Source organism: Tamandua tetradactyla, chromosome 16, assembly GCF_023851605.1.
Source record: "Tamandua tetradactyla isolate mTamTet1 chromosome 16, mTamTet1.pri, whole genome shotgun sequence".
Taxonomy (NCBI): Eukaryota; Metazoa; Chordata; class Mammalia; order Pilosa; family Myrmecophagidae; genus Tamandua; species Tamandua tetradactyla.
In genome coordinates, this window is record NC_135342.1 from 333,014 (window position 1) to 345,411 (window position 12,398).

General features: G+C 57.9%; 1 protein-coding gene across 1 annotated transcript; it reads right to left on the reverse strand.

Annotated features, from left to right (window-relative positions):
- Positions 1–766: 766 nt before the first annotated feature.
- Positions 767–12,144, reverse strand: ZSCAN22 (zinc finger and SCAN domain containing 22). Its single transcript, XM_077133364.1, is given in 16 exon segments — positions 767–2,974; positions 2,976–3,021; positions 3,024–3,098; positions 3,101–3,412; positions 3,415–3,520; positions 3,522–3,622; positions 3,625–3,941; positions 5,011–5,063; positions 5,119–5,244; positions 5,386–5,481; positions 5,678–5,813; positions 6,986–7,275; positions 7,585–7,748; positions 8,906–8,934; positions 9,043–9,334; positions 9,337–12,144. Coding segments are annotated over 16 exon segments (2,298 nt in total). The 5' UTR covers positions 9,422–12,144; the 3' UTR covers positions 767–2,904.
- Between the last annotated feature and the right edge of the window lie 254 nt (positions 12,145–12,398).

The following is a 12,398-nucleotide window of genomic DNA, read 5'->3' on the forward strand; positions in this document are numbered from 1 at the left end:
AAACCATTTCTGAGAGCACTGATTTTTCAGAACAGCTGGGAGTTGCTTGGGCTCGCGGGGAGGTGCCGCAGCAGCCACCGGGGCCACCCTGGGTGCGTGCATCAGAGGCAGCTGTGGGTCCCCAACGAGGCTTTCGTGGCTCGCGGCCTGTTTTGTTGAACCGATACAGTCACTTTTCTCCAGGTGCATGCTGCCTTACTACTGCCTCTCCCATCTCCCTACCTTCCGCTTTCTTGGGTCCTGGTTTGGGGTGAGTCTCCTCTAACGAATTACAAGAACTCCCGGCAGTCGGCTGAGCAGTTCTGTGCACTGCGGTTTCTGGCACCTGGATTTGCGGTTCAGCCGCGGGGCTTCCCGGTCTGGGCTACGTCACCTGAGCGGTCACCAAGATTTCCCAGCCCCGTCTCTTCCAGGGAAAGCGGGTGCCTGCCCTGCCTCCGAGCGCTGTGTGCGGGCGAGCGAGGGCTGGGATGCGCTGAGCCCCACCTGCAGCCCGGAAGGCCCCTCCTCCCGCGCCGCGGGGCGCACCTCCTGCAGGAGAGCGGGCGTGAGGTGCCGGGCGCCGCGGGAAGCGGACAGCGGGCAGCTGGGGGGCAGGGAGGGGTGGGTGAGGGCCCCGAGCTCCGGAGGACAGTACCCAAGGCACTGCGGGCAGCCGGGCGAGCGGCCTCTGCCGCGGGACCGCCAGGCCCTGCCACGCCTTTGCTGCCGGGCGCCGGTCGGAGCCCCGCGCCCCCGTCGGAGCCCCGCGCCCCCGCGCGCCCTGGAGCCGGCGTGTCCCCTCGGCTGCCCCCACACTGCTTACTGGTCCCTCGTCCTCAGCCCCGCTGGCAGGCTCTGCCTACATGCGGGGCCTCGGGGGGCTGAGAGGGACCGACTTCGGGAGGCTGTTGGTCTCACCGTCCCCTTCTCAGCCTTTCACAGCGACTGGTCCCTGGGGCTCTGTTTACTCTCTGCGCAGAGGAGTGAGTCCCAGCCCCAGGGAGGAGTGCAGGGAGAGTGCGAGCGAGCGTGACCTCAACACAAGCACATGGGGTTCAAAGGTGCAGAAGTGGCAGGACCATGAGAAGCAGAGGCCTGGCCACGGGCACCCTGACTGCAGCGCACAAGGCTGCGACAGCCAGTCCAGGACTAGATGCTGAAAGAGGGACAGCAATATAGAATGCTGGCAAGCACCCAGTCCACGGCCCCAGGAGCCGCTGTAGCCCTAGACAGGGCAGATCAAGATGTGCCATTTCACTGAAGCCACCAACACCAGGCTGGACCAGGTGCCTGGGGCCTGCGACATCAGCTTATTCCAGCCTTGCTGAGCTCTTAGCCTGGCCGGGAAGCGGCCCTGTAAATATCCGAGGATGACACGAGACGGACAGGACAACTGCTTTAGCAAAGGCACCGGTTGCTATACATTTGCTCAGCAGACATCGGTCAGGACCTGTCATGCCTTGTGTGCTGGGGACACTGAGAGCAAGATGTGGCTCCTGCTTCTGAAATCCACAGGCCCCTTGGGAAATACAGCTTGCAAGCTTCACCAGGAGTAAGTCAGCAAAAACAGCATGGCAGGAGATGAGAGGTATGTGAGGGGTGCTGCACCATCAGTTGAGACTGAGCTGACTCCGGAAGCCTGGGAAGGCATCACTGGGGAGGTGCATCTGAGCCATCGCTGAGGATGGGACAGCTGTCAGGTAGCCAAGAGGACAGGAGGAGGGGTCCAGGCACAAGAACAAAGACACGGAGGTGGGAAAGAGTATGGCTTCGTAGGAACCTCAGAGAGATTCACGTGGCGGGTATAGGGGTGGTGGGGCCTCAGTAGGAGGCTGGAGGGGGCTGGAGGCCAGGTCTGAACAGTTTTAGCTACCAGGTGAAGGGGTGTGAGGTTTAGCCATCGGGCAGCACCATGAACCCTTCCCACGTTGCTGCACACCCAGAGAAACGGCAATATTCATCTGACACGCTGGGCAACGGAGAGGCTGCCGAGGCCCAAAGCAGCCAGTCTCTAGGTAACTCGCTCAGGGGGCTTTGCTCTAGCAGAAGACACACTGGAAAGCTTTCTACCATAGAGTGGGTCAGATTCAGGTTGCAGAAAAAGGCCTTTGGAGGCCAGCGTGGAGAAGGAAATGGGGGGGGGGGATGAAGACCGGAAGGGGTCAGCAGCAAGACCCCTGCCGTATTGCAGGCGAGAGGCAGAGGTCAGATGCAGGGGTATTGCAGGGGTCAGATGAGGCAACAGTGGTGAAAAGGATGAATTAAAGATGAGCTTTAGCTAAGACTGTGAGGGTCGGAACTCGTGGGATATGGAAGGAGAGGGAGAAAGCGATGATGGGCAGATATCAAGTGGCACCATCAATTAAGACAGGGGGAGAAAGGAGACAGGTTGTGCAGGAGGCTTGACGAAGAGCGAAGAGACAGCCTCACGAGTGGCTCCTGGAGTTAGAACAGGACAAACAACATGAAACAGTGTTAAACAGTCTGAAACAGGGTGGGGTGGAAACAGCAGGTGCAGGCAGGTATCTCTCCTGGGTCAAACGGGAGGAACAGGCAAGAAGAGCAGCTGCCCGGGAACAAGAAGCTGAAGCTTCTCTGCCCAGAGTGTCTTGGGCCCACTGAGCCCTGGCAGACACTGCACCTGCCTGCCCTGAGGGTGCAGCTTCTTTCTAAAGGCTCTGAGGATCAATCCAATCTCCAGTATGGGCCTGAATGGACATGGAGGATAGCAGGACCTTTCTGGAAACTTCTCTAGCTGGCCTGAATCACCTTGTATTTACCGGGGGCTAAATGTAGAGTAGCTCCCAAATAGCCCCAGAGCCTGCCCAGAAACACACTATCAGTTTGGGCGGACTGCATCACCGACCCATTCTTGTTTCTTTCAGATGCTGCGCTGCACTGCACCCAGAGGGTTTTTCCTGGTCACTGCGGTACCGGGATGCGGCCCCTCAGGTGAACCACGAGGGCTGAGCTGCGGCCAAAGGCTTTCCCAGTCACTGCACTTGTGGGGCTTTTCTCCCGTGTGGGTCCTCCCATGAGAGAGGAGCTCTGGGCAAAGGCCTTCGGACAAATCTTACACTGATACGGCTTCTCTCCAGAATGGACTCTGAGGTGTGGATCACGGCCGAGCAGTCGCTGAAGGCTCTACCACAGACGTTGCACTCGTAAGGCTTCTCCCCTGTGTGGGTCCTCTGGGCAGCACCAGCACCTCTGGTCAGGTGGGGGCTCTGGCTGAAGGCCTTCGCACACGCATCGCACTCGTAGAGCCGCTCCCCACTGTGGACCCCCTGGTGTTGGGTGAGGTGGGTGCTGCGGCTGAAGGTTTTGCCACATTCCCTGCATCTGTAGGGTCTCTCTCCAGTGTGAATTCTCCGGTGCTGAGTTAAGTGGGTGGTTCAGGGGAAGGCTCTCCCACACTCACTGCAGGTATAGGAGTTTTCCTGTGGTGGCTTTTCTGATGGGCCTCAAGGGCCGAGGGGCTCTTGAATGTTTTCCCGCACATGCCACACTTGGAGGATTTCCTTTCTGAGTGCCTGTGCAGGGGGCTCCATCCCATAACCATCCAATGAATCGACTTTCTCTTCTGAAGGAGCCGTCTCTTGTGAGGCAAAGCTTGGCCACATGTTGGGACTGTTCCCAAGGCACCACATTCACAGCCAGGTTGGTCTGTGGGGGCACCCTTGTGAGACCCTGAAGTTTTCCTGAAATCTGTCTCTTGGACAACAGCTTTTGGCCAGGTCTCCTCTGAGAGTCCTTCCCACCTTCCTGAGCTGCCCATGGGCTCACCTGCATCTCCAAAACTGGGCCCCAGAAAGACATCTCCCACGAGGGTCTCCGTGACTGTGTCTGATGGCTCTGACCCTTGAGAGTCACCCTGCTTGCAGCTGGCCTGCGTGGGCTCAGGTCCTGGCCCCCCCCCCCCCCCCCGAAACAACCCAAAGCACAGCGTCATCCATTGTCTGTCACACACCAAGCCCCAGCCACGCGCTGTAAGGTGAGGCACAGACCACCCTTGACACTGACCCCATTTCCAGGGGGACAGTTCCTCATTTGGCATCTCAGATGACTAAAGGATTCAGAGCTATCCACCTACATCACATAAAACTGCATCAAATGTTGGGACTTTTCCCTTTCTCCTGTACCTCCCTTACTCAAACTCTCTATCTTTCAAGGCTATTTCAATTTTGGCCTAAGTGTCAAAAGAAAACACTGGTATTGAACTGACCCAAAAGAAACAGAGCAGGCCCACTGGGTGTTTTTGTCAGGGGTTTTGGTATGTGCTCCCTGTGAGGCAGGCTCCCAGCTCTGCATGCGTGGACCCCCATCCCTTGTGCTCAGTGCTGTGCCCCCTGGGACTGGCCTGGGCCCAGTACCCCACAGGCGCTCAGTACCCCACTGGCCGAAGGAGGCTCAGGTCCCATTTGTTGTGAGTTTCCACAGTAGATCCCTTGATCCTGAACCCCAAATGAACAACTGCTGCTAAGGGTGAGTGTGATTGGTGCGCTGGGGCTGTACCCCCAGGCTCCCAGAGCCCTGAGGCTCATCCTTTAAAAGCACCGTAAGGGCCGAATGTGGCCAAGGAGGCCTGGAGACCTGCCCACACTGGCCTGCCCTCAATGGGTCAAGGGGCCTCTGAGGATATTTAATTTGCACAGTTCACTGAGCCGGGGGAGGGAAAGCAAGCACCACCCAAGTGACTTGGGGGCCATAGGCCGGGCCTGCCCTTGCCTGGCCTCAGTTTCACCACCTGTAAGACACTGTATGAGGGAAGTAACGTGAGCGAGATCACATGGTTTGCTCAGAGAGGCTGAATGATTTGTGCAAGATCACAGTCACCCAGTGGCCAGGTCAGGATTTCCATGCCGTGCCAGCCCCCGCCCCCACCCGTCCAGCCCCACGCGGCCCTTCCCGGCTCACAGGAGGCCGGGCCACTCCCTGTCCCGGGACGCCTGTCCTCCCTCAGGCTCCATGGATGCGTTTCCCCCTCAACTTGGGAAGCAGCAACCCCAGCCTCCCCGGAGGGCTCACCTGAGAACTAAGCCAAGGTGCTGGAAGACTCTGCCAGCAAGGTGGCCAGCAGCCTAGGGGCGTGGGGAGGCAGAGTGGTGGGCAAGGCTAGGGGGCATGGACACCCACTAACGTGGGAACTGGGGTCTCCCGCCGCTGCCCGGCTCCCTGCTGCAGCCCAGGATCCCTGGCTGGGGCTTCAGCTCGCGCCCGTTTCCAGCTGGGCTGTAGCGAGGCTGCCCCGATGAGCCAGGACTGGAGGGCAGGCCGGGGTCGGGCCAGCGAGAGGACGGCACACAGGGTGGGGCTCGTCCCCCAAACTCATGTGCACGCGGAGCCTGTGACCATCACCTTATGTGGAAACGGGCTTTGCAGAAGCAGTCTCCTTAGGGTTACGTCGCCCTGGGCAAGGCGGACCCGAAGCCAGAGCCTGGTGTCCTTCGAAGGAGGCGCACAGGCCACAGAGGGGACGGCGATGCCGCCACCAGAGACCTAGTGGCAAGAAGAGGCTTCCCTCAAGCAGCAGGGGGTGAGGCCTGCTGGCACCCCCGTTTCTGTCTGCTGTCCCCAGAGCTGGACAGGATACGCTTCTGTGGGTTTCAGCTGCCCAGTCTGTGCTGACTAATGGCCCCGGGCCCTGCCCGCACCACGTGCACCCGCCACCCAGAGGCACGGCGCCTGCCCGCACCCAGACGCCCTCGGGGAGCAGCACTGGAGAGCCGGGCAGCTCCTCAGAGGGTGAACCCTGATCTACCCTGTGCGCACCCCGGCCTCCAGGGGGCCCAGGAGAAATGGAAGCCCACGTCCAGGGGGCAAGGTGGATCCTGACGCCCGGGCAGTGGCAGGCAGGGCACAGCCGGGTCTCAGCCAATTACAGGAGTGGAGGCGACACCCGGGACACACAGCTGGCAGGACGGACCCCGAGGGTATCACGCTGGGCCGGACACAAAGCTACAGCGCAGGGGCCCTGACCCGGGAAATCCAGACCAGGCAAGCCCGGGAGCCAAGGCCGAGGAGCAGCCGCTGGGGCTGGGGAGGGGAGGAGCCGCAGCCACGGGTGCAGAGTTTCCTTTTAGGATGGTTCAGCTCTTGAGTGAAATGACGCTGACAGGGCACAGCCCTGTTGTTGTGCCAGAGCCACCTGACGGCCCAAGGAGCACATGAATCTTATGGGGCGTCACTGCATTTTCTTAAAAACAACAGTGCCTGCAACCCTGCAGCCCCCATCCACCAAAAGCACGGGCTGGGCTTTGCCCGCCACGGGCCTGGAGCAGCCACCACAGGGCTCTGGCAGGCTGCTGCTGCACCAGCCACTGCGCCCCGTCCTTATCCTAGCCCTTCTCCAGCCACCCTGCCCGGGGGCCTGTCACTCCCTGCCTGGCCCCTCCACACCGCAGGTGTCGTGGGCTCTGCCCTGGCCTTGCCCCTGGGTGCTGGGTGCCCAGTGGTACTCAGTCAGTGTCACCAGGTGTCCCCCAGGCTCCAGGGTCCCCTCCCACCACTCCCCCCAAGCCCCAGCCTCACCCAGGGGCAAGTGCTCAGGGAGGGCTCCTTGGTATTGATGGGCGGACAGAATCAGTGCCCCCAAGAGGCAGAGACCACACTGCCTGCTGGCTAAGGGGCCTTGGCAGAAGTGGTCAAGTTAAGGGTCCCAAGGCTGGAAACTTGTCCCAAGTCATCTAGGGCCCGGGCAGTGGTGGGAGGGATGGAGTAGGTGGCCACAGGGACGGGGGGTGGGGGACATGCTGCCGGCCCCAAGGGTGCCAGAGCCAAGGCAGGAGGCTCCAAAAGCCGGACAAGGCACGAGATGGAGCCCAGAGCCCTGGAAGGACCCAGTGGCCTGTGACACGTCGACCTGGGCCTGTGAGCCCACCTGGGGCCACGACCTCCAGCTCCCAGCACAGGACCCGCGAGGCGTGGCGTCAGCACAGCGGGGACGGGGAGTGGGGGGACCACTGCCCTGCAAGTCCAGCCTCCCCGGCACCGTCCAGCCCACCTGGTGTCCCTTTGGGGCAGCGAGGACAGACCCAGGACGACCCTGGCAAGTGCAGCAGAGGGAGGCAGCCATGTCCCCATGCCCCCACGGGACAGCAGCCCACGGTCCTGGCCTATGAGCTCCGGTTGTCCACTTCTCAGGGAGGGTCGCTGTGGCCGCCCCAGTACTGCCCCCCGCTCTCCCTGGCCAGGCAGATCCCTTACCCGGGATGTGGTCAGGGCGGCCACTCCCATCCAGCCAGCCCCAGAGCCTTCGTTGGGGGGGAGCTCAAGAGTCCTCAGCCAACAGCCCTGGAGCGGGGACAGAGGCCAGAGCGGGGCAGGGCTGGGGCCAAGAGGATGTCCGGGCCGGCCACCCACTGAGGTCCCTTCCCCATGGTCAGTGGGCATCCTCCCAGACACACTCACCTGGCACGTGCCGGGGACTACACAACAACTGCCTCATTTACACCTCCCACGGTAAACTGAGGCACAGGGCCAGGAGGTGGGGTAACAGTTCAGCCTGGGCTGGACGATGTGCCAAGTCCTCCCTGCTGGCTTTGCACCTTCTTCCTGGTGCTGGCCCCCTGCCCCCTGGCCTCCTGGACTGGGGCTCCTCACCTGGGGTAAACTGAGGCTTGGGTCTCTATGAGATCTCTGCACTCGGACCCGGGGGCCAGCACAGGGCAGTCCCAGAGGGGTGCAGGGCACGCCCAGCTCTGCTGCCTGCCTAGCATCTGGCCCCTCGCTCAGCTCAGCACCTGGCTCTCCTTTGGGGAACTGCCCTTGGCCAACGGTCAGTCCTGGGCTCTGGTCAGTCACAGAAAGCAAGTGGCCCAGACCAGGCCACTGTAGGAGATAGGATTAACATAAGACCTGCGGAACTACTTGGGAGTAGATGGCATTAGGTGCGGCGGCAGTAGGCTGCTTTATGTTATCTGATTTATGTAAGACAGTCTAGGAGGAAGAGAATGCTTGTTTACCCCAAATGGTTATTTTATGTAGGAAGGAAGAACACTGAAAGATAAGAACTTTGCTCCCTCAGGAAATGCATGCATGCCTATTGTCATCCTGTGGTATATAACCAGGATCTGGTTAAGAATAAAATTGTCTGAAGTCTGTCTGAAGTAAACTCAAGCTTCAGACCCCCTGAGCCCATCTGTGTCTTTCTTTCTCTCCTTCTTCCTTTCTTTCTTTCTCATCATTCCTTAATATCCTTCGAGCTCCGTTTCAATAGGAAGCAACAGGCCACTGGTGTGGGGGGTCAGGAGCAATAAATCAGGCCCTAGCTAGAAGAAGGTATCTGGAGTCACAAGATCCAGGGCAGGAAGTTCCCAAGAGTTAAAAATTGAACAAGAATCATTGTTAAGAAACTAAAAGAATGGGATGCATTGTGCAAGAGCAAATGGCATTTCTCTGCTTCTGTAGATAAGATTGCTTGCTTACAGCTGCAAACCAAGATGTGGCTCAAAAAGATAAAGCAAAAAGGAAAAAGCAGTCCTTTTTCCTGCTTCTGTGGATACGCTTGTGGTTTTTACCTTTATAAGCCCCCTTGAGAACTCCTCGGGACTGCTCTCTGATTCCTCTTTCTTGAGTTTCTGAGGCAGTCGCCGGCCAGCTAATAAAGACTCCTAATTGGCTTGCAAATTGCTTTGACTTGTGTGGTCTCTCTTCTGGTGCGCCCCACAACACTGGGGCTTGCTGGTGGCCATCCCGTGAGGCTCCTCACCCAGGGTGGCTGAGCCCTCTCTGCCCCTCAAGGAGGGAACCTACTTAAGAATGAAGCTAACAAAGGAAAATCCAAGAGAAATAGAACAAGAGAAAGAAAGTATTGCCTTGGTGTTAGCTGAGCTCCTGGATCCGGCCACACCTGAAGCTGCCCGCAGCTCTTTGCTTCGGCCAGTCTGAGGTGCTTTTTAAGTCAGCTGCAATCAAAGCAGACCTGACTGGCCTAGTGTAGGTCTGTTCGGTCTGGGGACACACAGGGGAACAAGCAGCCCTAGATCCAGGCCCTGGACCCTACGTTTCAGCCCCGCCTCAATCCTGCAGGCCAAGAACAGCTACCCTGACCCACCTCACCTGTGCTGCCAAGCACCTGGCCCACAGCTTCGACAAGGACAGCTGCTCTCAGGGTGCTGGCCCCCCACCCAGGCCTGGATCTCGGGGGGCAGTGCACCCAGGAACTGTTCCAGCACCAGCAGCTCCAGTATCTGCTCCTTGGAGTGCGCCTCGAGCCACAGCCACTGGCAGCACAGCTCACGCAGCCCGACCAGTGCCTCGTGGGGACCTGCCGCTGCCTGGTAGCGGAAGTGTCAGAACTGCAGGCGTGCAGCCTCAGGGGTGGGTGGGGGGCTGCACTGGCCCTGGGGGGGCCCGCCTCCTCAGCCTCCACCTTCACTCGCAGGAAGCTGCCCTGCGTCCCGGGCCGTGGGCTCAGGGGCCTCCTGGGGACAGCCATCAGGCAGTGGTGTGTCAGGGCGCTGTCACAGTGTGCAGCCTGGGCCTTGCTGCACGCCTGCAGGGGCGCGTCCCTGGGCTGTGACCTCCTTGTCCCAGATGACAGCACGAGACAGCAGCAGACAGGCCAGCCGGGAGGCCGAGCAGCAAATGCTGTGGGTGCTCGCGGAAGTAACTCGTTTAAGACTCACAACAGCTCAGGAGGTGGGCGCTCTCCTCCTATTTGGGGATGCAGAAACAGACACACAGGCAAAGGCAGCTGCAGGGTCTCCTCACTGGGAACGGGCACTGAGCTACTGACCCCGTGGGCTGTGTGCGGTTCGCTCTGTCCCCATGGAAGCAGGCCTCACCCTGGCTCTCTCACGCTCCAGGGAACCTCAGGTTTGTTCTTTACTTGCCAGCTGTTTCGTAGCTTCTGAGATGGACACTTAGATGACCTATTTTCAACCTTTTTTCTTCTCTAATGTATGCATTTAAGGCTATAAGTTTACCCCTAAGCACAACTTTAGGTGCACACCATAAGCCTGGTATGTTATATCTTCATTATAACCCAGGACAAAATATTTTCTAATTTCTGTTGTGGTTTCTTCCCTGACCCATAGGTTATTCAGAACTCTGCTGCTGTTTTCAAACCTTCAGGATTTTCTAGTTGTATTTTCATTATTTATTTCTACATTATTTCAGCTGTGATCAGAATGCATGCTATGGTTGATTTCAGTCATTTGAAATTTGGTCAGACTTGCTTTGTGACACAGTGTATGGTTAATTTTTGTTGATGCTCCATGTGTTTGAAAATAATGTAAAACCTTCTTAGATATGGCATCGAAAGCACAAGCAACAAACGATAAATTGGATTTGATCAAAATTTAAAACTTTTGTACTTCAAAAGATACCATCAAGTAAGTGAAAAGACAACCTACAGAATGGGAGAAAATATATGCAAATCATACAGCTGATAAGGAACATGTACCTAGAACATATTAAAAAATTTTACAGCTCCATAATAAAAAGACAAACGATCCAATTAAAAAGTAGGCAAAAGACTTACATAGACATTTCTTCAAAGGAAATAGACAGCTGGTAAGCATGAAAAGATGCTCAATATCACTAGCCATAAGATAACGAAATCAAAACACAATGAGATGCGACTTCACATTCACTAAGATAGTAACAAGTGTTAGCGTGGACGTGGAGACACTGGGCTCTGCTCCCTGACCCCTGGCGGGCAGAAGGGCTCCGAGCTCTTCTCCTCCTTGACCCTGCAGCATAACCCTGGAGGCCACTCAGAGGCCTGCGAAGGGCATGCCCAGGAGAAGGGAACGCTGTTCACTGAAACAAGGCCCCGAGCCTGCAGCCTCCCATGGCAGCCCAAGACCACGGGTAACACTGTGCTCCAGCCCTCAACTCTGCTGTAAAGGTATCCCGGCCCTGCCCTGGGCCTTTAACCCATCACTGCCCAGCATTTGCCCAGGCTGTTCCCTTGTCCTGAGATCCCTCTTCAGACCCTATTAATTGCTCCCGGTCCTCCAGGCTTCACCTTCGCTGTCTCCCTTTCTAGGAGCTGTCCCTGATGCCTGGGAGCTAGCCAGTGCTGTTCCCAAAGTGTCCTGGGTTTCCCTTCCCCAAGCTCTGTACTGTAACTGTTTCCCCTCCGGCAAGTGCTCAGAAAAGGGGCACTGGACAAACAGAGGGACCCAAAAAGACTGGGGAGGGGGAAGGATTTGCCTGGGGGAGGAAGAGCAGAGGCTGGCAGGGACAACAATAAATGCAGCATCTGCACTCCCCTAAGCTCCTTTTGTACTCCTGGAGTCCCTGTTCCCGGGACATCTTCAATGACAGTCTCTGAGACACATCTACGTGGACTGTTTCAGCCCCTCACCTTCCCAGATGCACTGAGCTGACAGCAGGCAGAGGCCCCCAGTCTACTGTGGCCAAAGCTAACTGAGGCTGGTTCTTTCATTTCTGTCTCCTCGCAGTACCCGGCCTGATAAGGCACCTACCTCAGAGGGTCCAGAATGAGCAGCCAGCATGGACTTGGCACACAGCAAACACGCAGTAAATGTTCACTCTGATGATTACACGGCCCTACCGGATGCAAGCCCACAGAAGGTGCTAGAAGTTACCTGTAAGTTCATACAATGGTATAAGTCGTACAATTTCAGCTGAAAACATGGCATAGCATGCGCTCTCTGTCCCATGCTCAGTAAGGTCTCTACTGGTGCCCAAATTTCAGTCACACACACATCTTCGTATAACAGTCACATGCAAATGCACTATTTCAAAAAAAGTTTGTCACTCAAGCCCCCAGATATTCCAGATCACACAATTTCTGAGCGTCAGCCATAACTAGTCAAATACACACAGCCCACAAGCATGTGATGGAGACCCATTCCAACACCCAAAATCTGTTAGTCACTGCCTCAGCCATTCAGAATCGCAGTCACACTTGGAATCACACAATCACACAAGTGCCCTCCCGCGTACAGTCACACAACCCACCCATAAAACCTCAACCCACAGCAATCTCTGTGAGTCACACACTCGATCTGCAACTCCCAACCTGTCAGCCACTCCACACCGGCAACCCGGCAGTGGGAAACACCCCTCACCGGTCAGCGATGTGCCGGTCATCAGACACCCCCACCGGTCAGCGGGAGACAACCCCACGCGTCAGCTAGACACCTCATCAGACACTTGCAAGTCAGTCCCAGACTCTCCATCTCAGCCACTGGGGCCCAAACTTGGTCCCACTGTCAGCCCCACACTGGGTCAGCACTGGCCCGTCCCTCCCGCACTCCCCGCCCGGGGAGGGCCCTCGCTCCCGGCCGCCGGGCCTCCCACTGTGCCGCTCGCCCCGCCGCAGCCGTTCGCGATCTCAGGACCCGCTGTGCCCCTCTCGCCTGCTGGGCCCCGAGCCAGCCCTGGCCCGCACCGCGCCCGGGACCCAGCAAACGCCCAGCGGCTAGCGTTGCGGACCC